The 22,201-nt window shown below is 42.5% G+C and overlaps 1 protein-coding gene across 1 annotated transcript in view; it reads right to left on the bottom strand.

Moving 5' to 3' along the window:
- LOC133634267 (uncharacterized) overlaps positions 1-22,201 on the bottom strand; it is a 114,458-nt gene that overhangs the window by 26,685 nt on the left and 65,572 nt on the right. The window contains exons 6-7 of the mRNA XM_062027394.1: positions 6,591-6,828; positions 1,636-1,696 (exon numbers count right to left, since the gene is read on the bottom strand). Of these exons, the coding sequence (XP_061883378.1) occupies positions 1,636-1,696; positions 6,591-6,828 (299 nt within the window). The remainder of the gene's footprint in view (positions 1-1,635; positions 1,697-6,590; positions 6,829-22,201) is intronic.

Below are 22,201 nucleotides of genomic sequence, written 5' to 3'. Positions count from 1 at the left end.
TGATATACTAGTTACTATGGTCATCTAATTAGTTACTATGGTCATCTAATTAGTTACTATGGTAATCTAGATCACAGCAGCTCAGATGAGGCACCAAGCAGTGTGGGTGGGGAGCGTTTCCACAGAGTGTTTCCAGAGAGACCAGCCTGAAATGCGGGTGTCAGGGACAGACGCAGAAGGAGATTTTTACAACAAAGTTCTAAAGCTTAGTGATATATCAGATATATCAGATTGTAGTTGGGTTTTTTTTTTACCCTTCGCGTTCATACTTCACTATTTGTTGCATTTCTGTACCTGTACCTATCCCATAACCCCGGACGGTTGTTGGGGCACCACAGACGATCTGTTGACCAGCTCTGTCCTCAGCAGCTCTCATTGCCTCAGTGAGTTTCAAGTGAGTCCATTCTCCGACGTTATCTTCCCATCTTTTCTTTTGTCTCCCTCGTCTCCTGCCACCTGGTACGGTGCCTTGCCGGATGGTTTTTGCAAGGCCTGAGGATCTGGTGATGTGTCCGTACCACCTCAGTTTCCGCTTCATGACAGTGGTGAGCAGGTCATCATGTGGGCCGATGGCTTGGCTGATCTTTGGCCGGACTTCTTCGTTTGTGACATGTTGGGTGTAGGAGATACCCATGAGTCTTCTGTAGCATCTCATCTCCATGCTCTGAATTATTTTCTGCAGCTCTGCTGTAAGGGTCCATGTTTCACAGGCGTAAAGGAAGATCGAAATTACAAGTGAGCGCTGTAATCTGCATTTTGATGCCAGACTGATCTTTGTGTCTTTCCATACGGGCTCGAGTTTTGCCAGGGCAGCAGTTGTTTGAGCACTTCTGGCAAGGACTTCCCGTTTGGATCTTTCATCGGACACACGATTGCTACGAGGTACTTGAAGCTCGACACCGTGTCCAGTGCCTGTCCATTGACTTTGATGTCTGAGCGGATGCCATTGTTGTTGTCATTTTTGTTTTTTTCAGCATGGATTCCCACTACATAGGCTCGGGAGGTGGTATCAAGCCTTTCAACTAGACTGGCAAGTTCTCTTTCTTCTCCAACTGGCCCGTCGATATCATCTGCAAAACGGAGGTTGGTGATTGGTCTGCCTCCAATGCTGACAGTTCCTTCGTGATCTGCCAGGGCATCCGTCATGATACGCTCCAGAAAGATGTTGGAGAGAGAAGGCATCCTTGGCGCACTCCAACCGTTGTCCTGGACCAGACTCCGATGACTCCGTTGTAGAGAACTGCGCTGGTAGCTTTATTGTATAGATGTTGAATGACTCTGACAAGGTTAGGACTGATGTTATATTTCCTCATGGTTGCCCACAGTGCAGCATGCCATACCCGGTCAAAGGCATTTTTGTTGCATTTCGCTTGATTGTAAAATATGTCGATGGAGAGGGGGTGTGACGTTCATATGTTGTCAATATTCGGTGTTTTATCGTTCATAGTTAATATTGTAAATCCCACATTCTTTATTTTTCTGTACATTGGTCAAATGCAGAGAATAATTTAACAATATATTCATATTGTTGTTACTCAGCCAGCGTTTGTGGGTCTGATGGACCCGTTGCATTTTGTGGCTTTTAATGCCTCACAATCAAACACTTTTATGTTAAAATACTGAACAGATGTTTACCTTATCCCAATAAACATCAGTTTCTGCATCCCACAGGGATTCTTCTTTTGTGTTTCTGCACCTGCGGTTCCCACACAAGGTTGCAACATTGTTTGTCAACTTGGTCTGCTCTCATTTTCTCGCACATTTGACCCTCTGATGTTCTGTGTACCTACACTCTGTCCTCCTCCTGTCTAGGCCTGCTGTGCGTGTGTGTGTGTGGTACACAGAACATCAATTTCCACACTTCTATTAGACCTGGACATCTTTTATGTAATATAAATGTGTAGGGGGGGGGGGGGGGGGGTGTATGGTGTGTGGTCATTAAATATGTATTCTGATATATGTTCTTCACAGAAAATGAGCCAAAGCCAGTGAGTCTCAGTTTGAAAACTTAATTAATTGTGTCATTTTTCTTTTAATACAAAATTAAAACGGGTCCCACAGACCCGAACACCACACAAGGGTTAATTAAGGCAGACTGTCATAACGTTTTTAGCATTCAATCAGACATTATTATGAGGCTTTGTATTAGTGTTCCGGCCCCCAGACACATCTCTAAATTTGCCCCCCCCCGAGTCAAAATAACTGCCCAAGTCGGTCCTACAGTGTGTAATTAAGCATGTTTAGCTATTCCTCGTCCTGCAGTGATAATGATACTCGTAAGAAACTCTCTTTATTTGTCGCCATGGAGGAGAGGGTTAGTGATTTGGAAGTAGCTAAACACTGCCGATGGACTACGGATGGACGTTCGCTTAAATCGCCTCTTCCTGAGGGCGTTTCAGTGTTATAACTTCACCTTTATCGTTAGTTTTTAAGCCAAAATGCGTCCGTTCTCCCTTTCCTGTTGTGGAGGGAGGTGGGGTCAGCGCTGTCTGCAGGAGCAAAGGTCACCGCCTCTGTCCATGGTGCTGAGGACAGAGCAACATCAGACGGGGGGCGTGGCAGTGCTGACGGCGAGACACAGCCGGCAGGTGATTAGATTTCACAGGTGGTACGTGTTAATCTAATCATCTGTTGTCTTTAACAGTAAGCGGCCGGGAGCAGGCGGGGAGAGAGGATACGGACGTGACGGAAAAGTCACGTTCTGCGAGAGAAAACTGTTGTTAAAAACATATGATCATTAAAGGCCTACTGAAAGCCACTACTACCGACCACGCAGTCTGATCATTATATATCAATGATGAAATCTTAACATTGCAACACATGCCAATACGGCCGGGTTAACTTATAAAGTGCAATTTTAAATTTCCCGCTAAACTTCCGGTTGAAAACTCCTTTGGAGGATGACGTATGCGCGTGACGTAGCCGGTGAAACAGAAGTATGGCTCCCCCATTGAAGCCAATACGAAATAGCTCTGTTTTCATCTCATTATTCCACAGTATTCTGGACATCTGTGTTGGTGAATCTGTTGCAATTTGTTCATTGCATTATGGAGAAAGAAGCTGAGCAAGCAAAGAAGAAAGTTGTCGGTGCGAAGCGGAGTATTTTGCGAGGGAAGTCAGCAACACAACACAGCCGGCGTTTCATTGTTTACATTCCCGAAAGATGCAGTCAAGATCGAAGAACTCGGACAACAGAGACTCTTACCAGGAGGACTTTGACTTCGATACACAGACGCCTGTAGAGAACTGGGACAACACAGACTCTTACCAGGATTACTTTGATTTGGATACACAGACGCAGACGCGGTACCGTGAGTACGCAGCTGCGCTTCCAAACATTGCTTGCCCGTATGTGCGTGTCACGTACGTAAATTTGGTTAAATATATAAGCTTTATGAACCTTGGGTTAGGTGAACGGTCCTTTGGGCTGAGTGAGTGTGTGTGTTGTGCAGGTGTTTGAATTGTATTGGCGGGTTATATGGACGGGAGCTAGGAGCTAGGAGCTAGCATAACAAACACCTAGGTGTTTGTTATGCGGGATTAATTTGTGGCATGTTAAATATAAGCCTGGTTGTGTTGTGGCTAATAGAGTATATATATGTCTTGTGTTTATTTACTGTTGTAGTCATTCCCAGCTGAATATCAGGTCACCCCCGGCTCTCACAGCATCTTCCCTATCTGAATAGCTTCAACTCCCCACTAGTCCTTCACTTGCACTTTCCTCATCCACAAATCTTTCTTCCTCGCTCAAATTAATGGGGAAATTGTCGCTTTCTCGGTCCGAATCGCTCTCACTTCTGGCCGCCATCACTGTAAACAATAGGGAACTTTGCGGAAATGTTCAACTGACTACGTCACGCTACTTCCGGTAGGGGCAAGGCTTTTTTTTTTGTCAGATACCAAAAGTTGCGATCTTTATCGTCGTTGTTCTCTACTAAATCCTTTCAGCAAAAATATGGCAATATCGCGAAATGATCAAGTATGACACATAGAATAGATCTGCTATCCCCGTTTAAATAAAACAATTTCATTTCAGTAGGCCTTTAAAACCCTGTTAAAACCTGCACGCTTGGATCCTGTGCCGTGTCTGACAGTGGGACTGCGAGGACGCAACTTCCACATTTGTCTACACGCTGTGTCTGCTTGTAAGTACTCCGTGATTGTGCGCTGCCGAACATGCTCCTCTGCTCGTCGTAAACCAGCAATGTCATGACGTGACCAGTACCTTTCAAACAGAATATAGTACCATTTTTAATTTATTAGTACCGCGATACTATACTAGTACCGGCACAACCCTAGTACGTTGTTAATACTGTATGTGGACATATTGTAGCACATGGTCAATGATGTATTATTTATTTCGCCTATGAAATCGCATGCACTCCCTCATCTCTCGTTAACGGATCGCTACTCCGAGATCGTTTCCACGCATCGACTCCTTCCGTACATATTTGACACTTTCCGCATCCTAGGCTCTTTGGAATAAAAAATAAATAAATAAATAAAACTGAGCCAGAGGCCTCGGCGGTCCCAATTAAATGGCGTCGCGGTGCAAAAGCGAGGCGCAGCTTGCGCGAGTGCAAGTTTGACAGTCGAGATCACACGGAATCTTCTGGCAATGGCGTGACGGCTTTTTTTTATTTACTTTTATTGATGTGGTTTCCTGACGTGTTTCATAGCCAGCGGGTCGAGGAAAACACATTTCAAGCAGTTTGAACTTCCATCCCCGGAATGAAAGATGATCTTCCTGTCATTGGAGAGGGATGGGTGGGAATAAAAGCCAACAGCAGCCTATTTAAATGTTAATGAGGACATATTATAGAGGGTGGGATCCACGCTGAGTTTAATATCGTTACATCGTTGTTGAGGAGGAGATGTAATTGGCTGTGATTCCACCTGCAGGAATTGAAGGTTATTCTTTTGTTCCGCGCACCGGATGAAATAACATGTTTGGCTTATCGCGTAATTAGAATAATGTTGGTTGGTTTGGTTAGCGCAGAGGTGCCCAGAGTGCGGTCCGCAGCTCATTTTTTAACGGCCCGCGGCACTTTCTAAAAATACTAATACAAAAAACGAAAAACATCAAAGTGTGGAATAAAAGAGCATAAAGGTGAAATGTCACGGGAAAATGTTGCAGTTTTGACTGTAATTACACAAAGCTGCCATGCTGTTCTTTTTTTTTTTATACTACCATTGCTCAAAAATAGTAATGAATTAAAATGTTATGAAATATTGTCCAATTGAAGGCTCCAATGAATTAACATCAATTGTTAATTAAGGAAATATTGCATATTTTGTTTTTTTTTGCCATAAATAAAGTAATTTTTGGACAAAACCAAAAAAAAAAAAAACTTATAATCAACAGATAGATCTGAAATTTACCTTGAGATTTTAGTGTTGAAAGTTAAAAAAAATATTTAAAAAAATTATTTAAAATAACGTATGACAATTAAAAATAATGTATGACTTATTTTTAAAAAATTTTATGAACCCTTTTGGATCCCTGAACATTTTAGTGGGATTTCTTTTTAAATTGTCATTGCTCAAAAACTCATAATTAATCTGAATTGATGTTGTTATCCAAAGACATGCACCTGGGGATAGGTTGATTGGCAACACTAAATTGGCCCTAGTGTGTGAATGTTGTCTGTCTATCCGTGTTGGCCCTGCGATGAGGTGGCAACTTGTCCAGGGTGTACCCCGCCTTCCGCCCGAATGCAGCTGAGATAGGCCTCAGCACCCCCCGCGACCCCAAAAGGGACAAGCTGTAGAAAATGGATGGACGGATGGACCTACTCAGTGGCCTAGTGGTTAGAGTGTCCGCCCTGAGATCGGTAGGTTGTGAGTTCAAACCCCGGCCGAGTCATACCAAAGACTATAAAAATGGGACCCATTACCTCCCTGCTTGGCACTCAGCATCAAGGGTTGGAATTGGGGGTTAAATCACCAAAAATGATTCCCGGGCGCGGCACCGCTGCTGCCCACTGCTCCCCTCACCTCCCAGGGGGTGATCAAGGGAATGGGTCAAATGCAGAGGACAAATTTCACCACAACTAGTGTGTGTGACAATCATTGGTACTTTAACTTTAATGTTGTTATGAATCATTGCCCAATTGAAGGCTCCAATTAATTACTATTAAATATTAAACTTTGAAATTATTTTGTGAGGAAATATTTCTTTTTTTTTAATACTGCCATTGCTCAAAAAATAATAATCCTGGAATTTCCCCTCATATGGTCAATATGTAAAAAAATATTTATAAAATTTTTTTTTTTTTTTTAAATATATATATATATTACCATTTTATCAAACACATTTTTTCTTGATGTGGATTATGTGTCTATCGCGATACATGTGGATATCGATTCATCGCCCAGCCCTAGTTCTGGTATCGTATGAGGATTCTAGATTGGTTTCTGGACCCGTTGAGAGTTACACAAATAAAATTGACTTCTTCATCTGTAGTTTTCCAGTGTTACTCACATTGTGCGGCCGCAGACGTGCCCCGTGTTTAATCGTGGTTATTAGTCGGCGCTCACACTTTGTTCCCTCATGTTTGTCTCTAAATCAGCGCACCTGCCCTACTCACCTCGCGTTTCCTTTTCCGACCGCGCCCCGTTCCTGTTTGTCAGATCCATTAAGGGGAAGACGGCGCAGAGCGACCCCGGCGCTTGACCCCGACTGGCCCGTCCGTCACCCGGGTGGGTGCTGGTAGATCCCTCCGGGAGGCGCCGGTTGTCTGAGCAAGTCCTGGCGGCGCCTGGACAGTAATTGGCTGGCCCGGAGCGCCACGACGGGGCCCTCTGCTGACAGCTGGCGGGCAGAAGCTGAGGACCAATTAGAGAAACGGTGAGAAACCAGAAGAGCGAGCGAGCGAGCGAGCGGCAGTGTTTCTGTGAAAACACAACATGTCACATGCTGACAACGTGAAACGGCACGACAACAATGTGTTTGTCTAAACCAAGTTGTTAGTTACGGCTTTAAAGGCCTACTGAAATGAATTTTTTTTATTTAAACGGGGATAGCAGATCTATTCTAAGTGTCATACTTGATCATTTCGCGATATTGCCATATTTTTGCTGAAAGGATTTAGTATAGAACAACGACGATAAAGATTGCAACTTTTGGTATCTGATAAAAAAAAAGGCTTGCACCTACCGGAAGTAGCGTGACGTAGTCAGTTGAACATATACGCAAAGTTCCCTATTGTTTACAATGATGGCCGCATGAAGTGAGAGAGATTCGGACCGAGAAAGCGACGATTTCCCCATTAATTTGAGCGAGGATGAAAGATTTGTGGATGAGTAAAGTGCAAGTGAAGGACTAGTGGGGAGTTGAAGCTATTCAGATAGGGAAGATGCTGTGAGAGCCGGGGGTGACCTGATATTCAGCTGGGAATGACTACAACAGTAAATAAACACAAGACATATATATATACTCTATTAGCCACAACACAACCAGGCTTATATTTAATATGCCACAAATTAATCCTGCATAAAAACACCTGCGTGTTTGTTATGCTAGCTCCTAGCTCCTATGCTAGCTCCTAGCTCCATAGAACACGCCAATACAATTCAAACACCTGATCAACACACACAATCACTCAGCCCAAAAGACCGTTCACCTAACCCAAGGTTCATAAAGCTTATATATTTTAAAAAAGTTACGTACATACGCAAAAAAAAGTTGCGCACATACGGTCAAGCGATCAAATGTTTAGAAGCCAAAGCTGCATACTCACAGTAGCACGTCTGCGTCTTTGTCATCCAAATCAAAGTAATCCTGGTAAGAGTCTGTGTTGTCCCAGTTCTCTACAGGCGTCTGTGTATCGAAGTCAAAAGTCCTCCTGGTTAGAGTCTCTGTTATCCGAGTTCTTCCATCTTGACTGCATCTTTCGGGATTGTAAACAAAGAAGCGTGTACTGTTGTTGCTGACTACGTTCGAAAAATACGTCCATTTCGCACCGACAACTTTCTTCTTTGCTTGCTCAGCTTCCTTCTCCATAATGCAATGAACATGATTGCAACAGATTCACGAACACAGATGTCCAGAATACTGTGGAATTATGAAATGAAAACAGAGCTTTTTTGTATTGGCTTCAATGTGGAAGGCATACCCGTGTTCCCCGGTCTACGTCACGCGCATACGTCATCCTCAGAGGCGTTTCGAACCGGAAGTTTAGCGGCAAATTTAAAATGTCACTTTATAAGTTAACCCGGCCGTATTGGCATGTGTTATAATGTTAAGATTTCATCATTGATATATAAACTATCAGACTGCGTGGTCGGTAGTAGTGGGTTTCAGTAGGCCTTTAAACGCTAACGTGCTCATGCGGCAAGCGAAACAAACGCGCCTTCAAGGCAGTGTGGCGTCCTTGCTAGTGGCTAACGTCCCTCCGCAGTGTGAAGACGCTTCGAAGTCAGCTATCCTCGCCTCCGTGGCGGCAAATAAACTACCGTGAATTCCGGACTATAAGTCGCTCCTTTTTCCTCACGCTTTGAACCCTGCGGCTTATACAACGGTGCGGCTAATTTATGGATTGTTCTATGCTTACGGACACAGTGCAAATAGGTAAATAGTAGAGATGTCCGATAATGGCTTTTTTGCCGATATTCCAATTGTGGGGGGGGGGGGGGGCGTGGCCTGCGGGCCTGCAGCGAAGCGGGGTGTGTTAGGACCGCTTTCGAGATCAGCGACAGGTGCGTAAATGACACAGCTGTGAGTGTTTGTGTGATCACCTGTCGCTCTGTTAAAGGCAGCAGTCGGGAAGTGAAGTGAAGTGAATTGTATTTATATAGCGCTTTTCTCTAGTGACTCAAAGCGCTTTACATAGTGAAATCCAATATCTAAGTTACATTTAAACCAGTATGGGCGGCACTGGGAGCAGGTGGGTAAAGTGTCTTGCCCAAGGACACAACGGCAGGGACTAAGATGGCGGAAGCGGGGATCGAACCTGGAACCCTCAAGTTGCTGGCACGGCCGCGCTACCAATCGAGCTATACCGCCCTCAAGGAAGGAGAGGGGTTGTTGTTGTTGGTGATGGCGGTTGGTGACACACGGGCACGAATAAGAGAGAGCGAGAGCAAGACGGACGACACTCTGGGAGAGACCATTCATGTGCTCGGGCGAGGAAGAGAAGACTGACACAACCCGATGGCTGAAAAGCAAGACGAAAGACATTCATTGAAAAATAAGTCTTTGTATCAAACCGTGCACGCTGCTGTCATGTCGGTTACTGGTGGACTGAAGAACCCGGAAGCAAGAGGCTTACACACCGATATTGTCCAACTCTTAATTACCGATTCCGATATCAACCGATACCATACTTGCCAACCTTGAGACCTCCAATATCGGGAGGTGGGGGGTAGGGTGTGGGGGGTGGGGCTTGGTCGGGGGTGGGTGGTTGGGGGCGTGGTTATTTACAGCTAGAATTCACCAACTCGAGTATTTCATATATATTTCATATATATATATATATATATATACACATATATATATGTATGAAATACTTGACTTTCAGTGAATTCTAGCTATATATATATATATATATATATATATATATATATATATATATATATATATATTTATTTATTTATTTATTTTATTTACATAGAAAAAAATAAATACTTGAATTTCAGTGTTCCGTTGGCTATCCATTAGATGGCAGTATTGTCCTGTTTAACAACTCCGTTCATTGGGCAGGCAAGCTGTTTATATTGTGGGAAAGCGGACGTGAGAACAGGCTGTCCCCACTCAGTCTCAGGTCCGCATTGAGCTGGGGGGGGCGTGGCCTCCAGCTCCGGCTGAAAACCGGGAGTTTGTCGGGAGAAAATTTCTGCCGGGAGGTTGTCGGGAGAGGCGCTAAAAACAGGAGGGTTGGCAAGTATGACCGATACCGATATATACAGTCGTGGAATTAACACATTATTATGCCTAATTTTGTTGTGATGCCCCGCTTGATGCATTAAACAATGTATCAAGGTTTTCCAAAATAAATCAACTCAAGTTATGGAAAAAAAAAATGCCAACATAGCACTGCCATATTTATTATTGAAGTCACAAAGTGCATTATTTTTTTTAACGTGCCTCAAAACAGCAGCTTGGAATTTGGGACATGCTCTCCCTGAAAGAGCATGATGGGGTTGAGGTGGGGCAGGGGGAAGCGGGGGGTGTATATTGTATTGTCCCGGAGGAGTTAGTGCTGCAAGGGGTTCTGGGTATTTGTTCTGTTGCGTTTATGTTGTGTTACGGTGCGGATGTTCTCCCGAAATGTGTTTGTCATTCTTGTTTGGTGTGGGTTCACAGTGTGGCGCATATTTGTAACAGTGTTAAAGTTGTTTATACGGCCACCCTCAGTGTGACCTGTATGGCTGTTGACCAAGTATGCATTGCATTCACTTGTGTGTGTGAAAAGCCGTAGATATTATGTGACTGGGCCGGCACGCAAAGGCAGTGCCTTTAAGGTTTATTGGCGCTCTGTACTTCTCCCTACGTCCGTGTACCACCCCGTACAGCGGCGTTTTTGAAACCGATACCGATCATTTCCGATATCACATTGTAAAGCATTTATCGGCCGATATCGGCAGTCAGATATTATCAGGCATCTCTACATTTCACATATTTTTCTCCTGCTCCATAGGCCATCAAAAATATCAAAAAATCATTCAAATAGACCGTTAAAAAAACACTTACATCGTGATACCGTTTTCATCCATATCACCCAGCCCTGATTGGTATCACATTATGCTGATTCGGCTTTAAGCGTGCAACAGCGAAGCCTCCTTCCGTCTCAGTCTGTCGCTGTTTACAACCGTCTTAAACGACTTCAGTGGCAGGTCCACGCCACGCAAATGTGCTGAGGCGCCCTCCGTGCATAGTCGAGCGTAACCGTGAAAGCCACCGCCTCGGGGAAGGCTCGACGGCAAACGTTTTTTAATGAAAGCGGCACGTTGGAATCACATCCAATTATGTCAGCAGGATGTTGTCAGCGGCTAAATTTGGACCGCGGACAACAAGCGGCGTGACGGCCAATCAATTATGCGGCATATGTGGTGGTCGTCTCGTTGTTGTTTTGAGGGATCGTCAATTGAAATTAAACGCTTGGAGAGTCAATCAAAAAAAGTCGTTTTTTTTCCCCCTGTAAAGGTGGAGTCAAGATGGTTTCTCATTAAAAAAGGTAAAGTTATTTCCAGCCTCATTAGTCCTGCACTTAGTGGCAGGAGGAATGATAAAGTAAGACATGGGGAGACGCGGCGGAGGACTCCAAAGTGACAAAGTGGAATAATGAGGAGCGCGTGTGAACGTCATCGGCTCGTTCATGCATGACTCACGTTTGCATTTGCCTTCACGGGTCTTGTTCTGACCTCGTAAGGGGGAAAACGTGTGGATGGGATTGGTCAGAAATGAGCAATGAGGTGTTTTGTTAGACATTAAAGGCCTACTAAAATGAGATGTTCTTATTTAAACGGGGATAGCAGATCCATTCTGTGTGTCATACTTGATCATTTCGCGATATTGCTATATTTTTGCTGAAAGGATTTAGTAGAGAACATTGACGATAAAGTTCGTAACTTTTGGTCGCTGATAAAAAAAAAGCCTTGCCTATACCAGAAGTAGCGTGACATCACCGGAGGAAGGGCTCCTCACATTTCCCCATTGTTTACAATGCAGCGAGAGAGATTCGGACCGAGAAAGCGACGATTACCCCATTAATTTGAGCCAGGATGAAAGATTTGTGGATGAGGAACGTGAGAGTGAAGGACTAGAGTGCAGTGCAGGACGTATCTTTTTTCGCTCTGACCGTAACTTAGGTACAAGGGTTCATTGGATTCCACACTTTCTCCTTTTTCTATTGTGGATCACAGATTTGTATTTTAAACCACCTCGGATACTATATCCTCTTGAAAATGAGAGTCGAGAACGCAAAATGGACATTCACAGTGACTTTTATCCCCACGACAATACATCGGCGAAGCACTTTAGCTACGGAGCTAACGTGATAGCATCGGGCTTAACTGCAGATAGAAACAAAAGAAATAAACCCCTGACTGGAAGGATAGACAGAAAATCAACAATACTATTAAACCATGGACATGTAACTACACGGTTAATGCTTTCCAGCCTGGCGAAGCTTAACAATGCTGTTGCTAACGACGCCATTGAAGCTAACTTAGCTACGGGACCTCACAGAGCTATGCTAAAAACATTAGCTGTCCACCTACGCCAGCCAGCCCTCATCTACTCATCAACACCCGTGCTCACCTGCGTTCCAGCGATCGACGGAGCGACGAAGGACTTCACCCGATCATTGATGCGGTCTGCGGCTAGCGTCGGATAGCGTGTCTGCTATCCAAGTCAAAGTCCTCCTGGTTGTGTTGCTGCAGCCAGCCGCTAATACACGGATCCCACCTAAAGCTTTCTTCTTTGCAGTCTTCATTGTTCATTAAACAAATTGCAAAAGATTCACCAACACAGATGTCCAGAATACTGTGGAATTTTGCGATGAGAACAGAGCTTTTTGTATGGGATACAATGGTGTCCAAATACTTCCGTTTCAACCATTGACGTCACGCGCATACGTCATCATACATAGACGTTTTCAACCGGAAGTTTCGCGGGAAATTTAAAATTGCACTTTATAAGTTATTGGCATGTGTTGCAATGTTAAGATGTCATCATTGATATATAAACTATCAGACTGCGTAGTCGGTAGTAGTGGTTTTCAGTAGGCCTTTAAAGACAATGTAGCCTTTACCTTTAGGGCTGGGGGTCAGCAACCCGCGGCTCTCGAGCCGCATGCGGCTCTTTAGCACCGCCCTAGTGGCTGCCTAGAGCTTTTTCAAAAATGGAAAAAGATGGGGGGAAAGAATATATTTGTTGTTTTAATAAGAACGAGCTTAAAAAGTAGATGTGTTTCTGTCAGGGGGGGTTCATCTGTGGAACAGCTTGTATAATTCCTTAAAATGTTCCAGTTCCATTCACACATTTAAAAACTTGGGATGTTTTGAATAGTCTAATAAAACAAGGATATTCCAAGTTGACATATCCTGATTACTTTATTGATGAAAACGGTGAAGATTATAATATGACTAATGTAGTAAACAAGTTCAATAGTTTTTTTGTAAATGTTGGTCCTAAATTGGCTGTTGATATCCCAGACAATGGAGTTACAAAATCAACTATTGAACATAATTCTTCGTCATTCTTCCTCTCAGCTACAAATGAGCAGGAAGTGACAAACATTGTGCGGAAGTGTAAAAGTAAGTGCTCCACTGACTGCCATGATATCAACATGATATTGGTTCAAAAGGTTATCCTGAATATTGTAAAACCATTAAAGGCCTACTGAAACCCACTACTACCGACCACGCAGTCTGATAGTTTATATATCAATGATGAAATCTTAACATTATAACACATGCCAATACGGCCGGGTTAACTTATAAAGTGACATTTTAAATTTGCCGCTAAACTTCCGGTTCGAAACGCCTCTGAGGATGACGTATGCGCGTGACGTAGACCGGCGAACACGGGTATGCCTTCCCCATTGAAGCCAATACGAAAAAGCTCTGTTTTCATTTCATAATTCCACAGTATTCTGGACATCTGTGTTCGTGAATCTGTTTCAATCATGTTCATTGCATTATGAAGAAGGAAGCTGAGCAAGCAAAGAAGAAAGTTGTCGGTGCGAAATGGACGTATTTTTCGAACGTAGTCAGCCACAACAGTACACAGCCGGCGCTTCTTTGTTTACATTCCCGAAAGATGCAGTCAAGATGGAAGAACTCGGATAACAGAGACTCTAACCAGGAGGACATTTGACTTGGATACACAGACGCCTGTAGAGAACTGGGACAACACAGACTCTTACCAGGATTACTTTGATTTGGATGACAAAGACGCAGACGTGCTACTGTGAGTATGCAGCTTTGGCTATTTTTTGCGTATGTACGTAACTTTTTTAAAATATATAAGCTTTATGAACCTTGGGTTAGGTGAACGGTCTTTTGGGCTGAGTGATTGTGTGTGTTGATCATGTGTTTGAATTGTATTGGCGTGTTCTATGGAGCTAGGAGCTAGCAGAGGAGCTAGGAGCTAGCATAACACGTACCGTACCGTACGTGCGCGTCACATACGTAACTTTTTAAAAATATATAAGCTTTATGAACCTTGGGTTAGGTGAACGGTCTTTTGGGCTGAGTGATTGTGTGTGTTGATCAGGTGTTTGAATTGTATTGGCGTGTTCTATGGAGCTAGGAGCTAGCAGAGGAGCTAGGAGCTAGCATAACAAACACGCAGGTGTTATTATGCAGGATTAATTTGTGGCATATTAAATATAAGCCTGGTTGTGTTGTGGCTAATAGAGTATATATATGTCTTGTGTTTATTTACTGTTGTAGTCATTCCCAGCTGAATATCAGGTACCGTGAGTATGCAGCCTTGGCTGCTAAACATTTGATAGCTTGACCGTATGTGCGCGTCACGTACGTAACTTTTTAAAAATATATAAGCTTTATGAACCTTGGGTTAGGTAAACGGTCTTTTGGGCTGAGTGATTGTGTGTGTTGATCAGGTGTTTGAATTGTATTGGCGTGTTCTATGGAGCTAGGAGCTAGCAGAGGAGCTAGGAGCTAGCATAACAAACACGCAGGTGTTTTTATGCAGGATTAATTTGTGGCATATTAAATATAAGCCTGGTTGTGTTGTGGCTAATAGAGTATATATATGTCTTGTGTTTATTTACTGTTGTAGTCATTCCCAGCTGAATATCAGGTCACCCCCGGCTCTCACAGCATCTTCCCTATCTGAATAGCTTCAACTCCCCACTAGTCCTTCACTTGCACTTTACTCATCCACAAATCTTTCATCCTCGCTCAAATTAATGGGGAAATTGTCGCTTTCTCGGTCCGAATCTCTCTCACTTCATGCGGCCATCATTGTAAACAATAGGGAACTTTGCGTATATGTTCAACTGACTACGTCACGCTACTTCCGGTAGGTGCAAGCCTTTTTTTTATCAGATACCAAAAGTTGCAATCTTTATCGTCGTTGTTCTATACTAAATCCTTTCAGCAAAAAATATGGCAATATCGCGAAATGATCAAGTATGACACATAGAATAGATCTGCTATCCCCGTTTAAATAAAAAAAATTCATTTCAGTAGGCCTTTAACTTATATATGTAATTTATCATTCCAGACTGGCTGCTTTCCAAGTCAAATGAAAATCGCTAAAGTAACTCCGCTCTTCAAAAGTGACAGCAAACACGCTTCCACCAATTACAGACCAATATCTCTTTTGCCTCAGTTCTCAAAAATCTTAGAGAGACTATTTAACTCTCGACTTGAATCTTTTCTTGAGAAGCATCATATAATCAATGACGGTCAGTATGGCTTTAGGTCCAAAAGAACAACTTCAATGGCAATAACTGAAGCTATTGAGGAAATTACTAATGCACTGGAGCATAAAATATATGCAGTTGGTATTTTTATTGATCTAAAGAAAGCCTTTGATACCATTAATCATTCAATTTTACTAGATCAAATGGGAAGATATGGAATTAAGGAGCTGGCTGGTGACTGGTTAAAAAGTTATTTAACAGGGAGGGTACAGTTTGTTAAAATGGGTCAATTTTTATCTGATACTCTTGGCATTGCTTGTGGTGTCCCCCAAGGGTCCGTGTTGGGGCCAAAACTGTTTAATGTATATATTAATGATATGTTTAATACATCCAAAATACTGAAATTTATACTTTTTGCAGACGACACAAATTTATTCTACAGTAGTGATGACTATAATGAGCTCATAAATACAGTAAACACAGAACTAAACATAGTAAACAAATGGATGGACACAAATAAATTATCTTTGAATATAAATAAAACTAAGATAGTAATGTTTGGAAATCGCAACATAACGTCTGAACAGAAAATAAGTATTGATGGTACCCAAATTGAAATCGTAAATGAGAATACATATTTGGGAGTAATAATTGATAGTAAACTATCATGGAAACCTCATATCAGACACAATAAAACAAAAATCTCCAAAAGCCTCTCAATTATAAACAAAGCAAAACTATACCTCAATGAAAATGCACTCCGTACTCTACACTGCACCTTGGTACTCCCATACCTTACATACTGTGTTGAAGTATGGGGGAATACTTACCACAACACAATTCATCCTCTGATCATATTACAGAAAAGAGCAGTGCGGATCATTCACAACGTTGGTTATTTAGAACATACTCATAATCTGTTTATGCAATCAAAGTTGCTCAAATTTGATGACCTTTTTAAATATAATACATTAATAATCTTATATAAAGCTTTTAACAAATTATTGCCACCTAATCTACAACGTTTTTTTATAAGACGAGTGCAGGCTCATAACTTGAGAGGCTTTGGATATTTCTTATTGCCGAGAGCTCAAACCACTCGTAAATGTTTTTTGTGTGTCTGTATGCGGAGTAAAACTATGGAACAAACTGGACTTACAACACAAGCAATGCCAAACTATTAATCGATTTAAACTATTATACAAACATGGGGTCTGGTTCAAATATAGAGATGAGGGTCTTTAATTTGACCTGCTGCTGTACTCTGTCTCAAAGTGTAACATGTGCACAATGTTTCCTTACCATTATTGCTATGTTGTCTATTACCATTGTTGGTATATTCATTATTCCTACATTGTTGATACAAATGATTGTTACAGTGTAATAATTATTGTTACCTGTGGTAATGCCACTATGATACAACATCTGTATTATAATCCTTGAACAAAGTGAGAGTGAAACTCATGTGAATAATCACTGAATGGAAAACTGGGGGTGGGATTAAATAAGTTATCTTCTTCCCACTCCCTTTCAGGCAAAACTGGACAATAATGCACTATATTAATTTATATTATTATGTTTTGTCAACTTGTACGTTTTTGTCATTGCCTGAAATAAATAAATAAATGGAAAAAAAAAAAGAAAAAACACTTCACGACCAATGTCTTGGAAAAATATATCACTCTTGAATCAACACAGTAGTTAATACTATGATCAATGTTCATTACAAACTAAATGTGGGATATAAATAATAATGGAAGTATGATTGTTTGTATGTAGTATATAATTAACTAACACGTGTACGAGGATATATCTTTACTGTGTATATAATTGAACAGTGTTTATTAGGGCTGCGAATCTTTGGGTGTCTCACGATTCGATTCACTATCGATTCTTGGGGTCACGATTCGATTCAAAATCGATTTTTTTCGATTCAACGCGATTCTCGATTCAAAAACGATATTTTCCCGATTCAAAAGGATTCTCTATTCATTCAATACATAGGATTTCAGCAGGATCTACCCCAGTCTGCTGACATGCAAGCAGAGTAGTAGATGTTTGTAAAAAGCTTTTATAATTGTAAAGGACAATGTTTTATCAACTGATTGCAACAATGTAAATTTGTTTTAACTATTAAATGAACCAAAAATATGACTTATTTTATCTTTGTGAAAATATTGGACACGGTGTGTTGTCAAGCTTCTGAGATGCGATGCAAGTGTAAGCCACTGTGACACTATTGTTCTTTTTAATTTTTTTTTATAAATGTCTAATGATAATATCAATGAGGGATTTTTAATCACTGCTATGTTGAAATTCTAACTAATATTGATACTGTTGTTGATAATATTCATTTTTGTCTCACTACTTTTGGTTTGTACTGTGTCGTGTTTGTGTCTCCTCTCAATTGCTCTGTTTATTGCAGTTCTGAGTGTTGCTGGGTCGGGTTTGGTTTTGGAATTGGATTGCATTGTTATGGTATTGCTGTGTATTGTTTTGTTGGATTGATTTTTTTTTTTTAAATAAAAATGGAAAAACAAAAATTAATTTAAAAAAAAATAGATTTTTAAAAAATGAGAATCGATTCTGAATCGCACAACGTGAGAATCGCGATTCCATTTTTTTCCAAACCCCTAGTGTTTATGTTGTGTACAAGGTGTAAAACGCCCATGCACCCTCAAGGACCCTGCCGAGAGTATAGAGCTGGTCTACCGTTCCACGACCAGGACGAAAACCACACTGTTCCTCGACTATCCGGCGTAGCCTCCTCTCCAGTACACCTGAATAGAACTTACCGGGAAGGCTGAGGAGTGTGATTTCACGATAGTTGGAACACACCCTCCGGTTCCCCTTCTTAAAGAGAGGAACCACCACCCCGGTCTGCCAATCCAGAGGTACCGCCCCTGATGTCCACGCCATGTTGCAGAGTCTTGTCAACCAAGACAGCCCCACAGCCTTAAAGGCCTACTGAAAGCCACTACTACCGACCACGCAGTCTGATAGTTTATATATCAATGATGAAATCTTAACATTGCAACACATGCCAATACGGCCGGGTTAGATTAGTAAAGTGCAATTTTAAATTTCCCGCGAAATATCCTGCTGAAAACGTCTCCGTATGACGACGTTTGCGCGTGACGTCACGGATTGTAGCGGACATTTTGGGACACCATTGTGGCCAGCTATTAAGTCGTCTGTTTTCATCGCAAAATTCCACAGTATTCTGGACATCTGTGTTGGTGAATCTTTTGCAATTTGTTTAATGAACAATGAAGACCGCAAAGAAGAAAGCTGTAGGTGGGAAGCGGTGTATTAGCGGCCGGCTGCAGCAACACAAACACGTAGCGGCTACGTCGTAGCCGGTGTTTCATTGTTTACATTCCCGAAATATGACAGTCAAGCTTTACCATTGGCCTGTGGAGAACTGGGACAACAGAGACTCTTACCAGGACTGGAAGGACAACTGCAAAGCTGTTTACAAGAAGGGCATGAGCAGACTCTTTTCCCTGAGGAAGCTTAGGTCCTTTAATGTGTGCAGCAAGCTGTTGGAGATCTTTTATCAGTCTGTTGTGGCCAGTGCACTGTACTTTGCAGTGGTTGGTTGGGGGAGCAGCACCAGCAAAAGGGACTCAAACCGGATTGATAAACTGATCCGGAAAGCCGGCCAAACTATTGGCACGCAGTAGGAGACGTTTGTGTCAGTGAGGGACAGGAGGACACTGGACAAACTGCTCGCCATCATGGACAATCCTGCCCACCCACTCCACCGGACAGCGGAGTTCATACTCCAACAGGCTCCTTCAACTTCCTTCCTGCACTGTGCGATTCAAGAACTCCTTCATTCCGTACTCCATCCAGCTGTATAATCACTCGCCATACAGCAATAGATGACATCTGCCTATTACCTGACATGTTAGCTACTTCTCTTTGTTTATAATGTTTATAATGTCTATTTTCTATTTCCTGCTGGATCTACTCTCTATTTTATGCTGCTGCTGTCATATATACTGTATATACTGTAATATTGTACATGGTCATTGGTTTATATTGTATATATGTTATAGACATAATATAATATATCTGTATATAAATTATTCTGTACACATATGTATATATTCGTATATATGTTAGATTTTTTTATAGCTGTATTAGTCTATTTATACCTGCATTGTCCTTTCCATCATTGTAACTGAGCTACTGTGTTGAACAATTTCCCTTGTGGATCATTAAAGTTTGTCTAAGTCTAAGGAGGACTTTGAGTTGGATACACATTGGCCTGTGGAGAACTGGGACAACAGAGACTCTTACCAGGAGGACTTTGAGTTGGATACGCGGTACCGTGAGTACGCACCTGCGGCTTCCAAACATTTGATCGCTTGCCCGTACGTGCGTGCCGCTATGTGCATGTCACGTACGTAACTTTGGGGAAATATATGTGCTGTATGAACTTTGGGGAGGTGAACGGTACTTTGGGCTGTGGGATTGAGTGTGTTGTGCGGGTGTATTGGCGCGTTATATGGACGGGAGGGGGGAGGTGTTTGTTATGCGGGATTCATTTGTGGCATATTAAATATAAGCCTGGTTGTGTTGTGGCTAATAGAGTATATATATGTCTTGTGTTTATTTACTGTTTTAGTCATTCCCAGCTGAATATCAGGTCCCACCCGCCTCTCACAGCATCTTCCCTATCTGAATCGCTTCCACTGCCCTCTAGTCTTTCACTCTCACTCTCCTCATCCACGAATCTTTCATCCTCGCTCAAATTAATGGGGTAATCGTCGCTTTCTCGGTCCAAATGGCTCTCGCTGCTGGTGGCCATGATTGTAAACAATGTGCAGATGTGAGGAGCTCCACAACCTGTGACGTCACGCTACTTCCGGTACAGGCGAGGCTTTTTTATCAGCGAGCAAAAGTTGCGAACTTTATCGTCGATGTTCTCTACTAAATCCTTTCAGCAAAAATATGGCAATATCGCGAAATGATCAAGTATAGAATGGATCTGCTATCCCCGTTTAAATAAGAAAATCTCATTTCAGTAGGCCTTTAAGGGCCTACTGAAATGATTTTTTAAAATTTAAACGGGAATAGCAGATCCATTCTATGTGTCATACTTGATCATTTCGCGATATTGCCATATTTTTGCTGAAAGGATTTAGTAGAGAACATCGACGATAAAGTTCGCAACTTTTGCTCGCTGATAAAAAAAAGCCTTGCCTGTACCGGAAGTAGCGTGACGTCACAGGAGCTAGTATTCCTCATAATTCCCCGTTGTTTACAATGGAGCGAGAGAGATTCGGACCGAGAAAGTGATGATTACCCCATTAATTTGAGCGAGGATGAAAGATTCGTGGATGAGGAACGTTACAGTGAAGGACTTGAGAGACAGTGATGGACGTATCTTTTTACGCTCTGACCGTAACTTAGGTACAAGCTGGCTCATTGGATTCCACACTCTCTCCTTTTTTTATTGTGGATCACGGATTTGTATTTTAAACCACCTCGGATACTATATCCTCTTGAAAATGAGAGTCGAGAACGCAAAATGGACATTCAGTGCCTTTTATCTCCACGACAATGCATCGGCGAAATGCTTTAGCTACGAGCTAACGTGATAGCATCGTGCTTTAACTGCATATAGAAACAAAAATAAACCCCTGACTGGAAGGATAGATAGAAAATCAACAATACTATTAAACCGTGGACATGTAAATACACGGTTAATGCTTTCCAGGCTGGCGAAGGTTAACAATGCTGTGCTAACGACGCCATTGAAGCTAACTTAGCAACGGGACCTCACAGAGCTATGCTAAAAACATTAGCTCTCCACCTACGCCAGCCAGCCCTCATCTACTCATCAACACCCGTGCTCACCTGCGTTCCAGCGATCGGCAGAAGGACGAAGGACTTCACCCGATGCGTTTGGCGGCCCGGAGACGTAGGAAGTCAAGGTGAGGTCGGCGGCTAGCGCGGCTAGCCACAACAAAGTCCTCCTGGTTGTGTTGCTGTAGTCCGCTGCTAATACACCGATCCCACCTACAACTGTCTTCTTTGCAGCCTTCATTGTTCATTAAACAAATTGCAAAAGATGTCCAGAATACTGTGGAATTATGAAATGAAAACAGAGCTTTTTGTATAGGATTCTACGGGTACCATAACTTCCGTTACTCTGACTTCGTCACGCGCATACGTCATCATACCGCGACGTTTCAGCCGGATATTTCCCGGGAAGTTTTAAAAGTCACTTTATAAGTTAACCCGGCCGTATTGGCATGTGTTGCAATGTTAAGATTTCATCATTGATATATAAACTATCAGACTGCGTGGTCGGTAGTAGTGGCTTTCAGTAGGCCTTTAAGGAACACCGGGCGGATCTCATCCACCCCCAGGGCCTTGCCACCGAGGAGCTTTTTAACTACCTCAGCCTCAGCCCCAGAAATAGGAGAGCCCACCACAGATTCCCCAGGCACTGCTCCCTCATAGGAAGACGTGTTGGTGGCATTGAGTAGGTCTTCGAAGTATTCCCTCCATCGATATATTTATTATAGTATATTATTTGGTATATAAATTATAACGTAACTTTTTCCTTGGCTGCTGACGTAAAAAAGGACATTGTAATAGTTTCCCCACACAGCCACCAATTCAGGCTTGCTCATTTCCCAGTCAAATCTGCGACGTTCCCCGCGGCATGTTTCGACGCTTCGTATCGACAGAGAACGCAGGCGGTTTGTGGTCCATCGCAACACACGCTGTTTGTTGCTCGCACGCCGCGCTTATGTCTGCCGCCGTGCTGAGAGGTCATTAGTGACTCACCAGCGGGGACGCGCCTGTTTACAGCACACGTGCTGAGACCACAAGTTTAA

Source organism: Entelurus aequoreus, linkage group LG18, assembly GCF_033978785.1.
Source record: "Entelurus aequoreus isolate RoL-2023_Sb linkage group LG18, RoL_Eaeq_v1.1, whole genome shotgun sequence".
In the NCBI taxonomy this organism is placed as follows: domain Eukaryota; kingdom Metazoa; phylum Chordata; class Actinopteri; order Syngnathiformes; family Syngnathidae; genus Entelurus; species Entelurus aequoreus.
The sequence above is the reverse complement of the archived record's forward strand: the minus strand, read 5'-3'. Positions and strand labels throughout refer to the sequence as shown.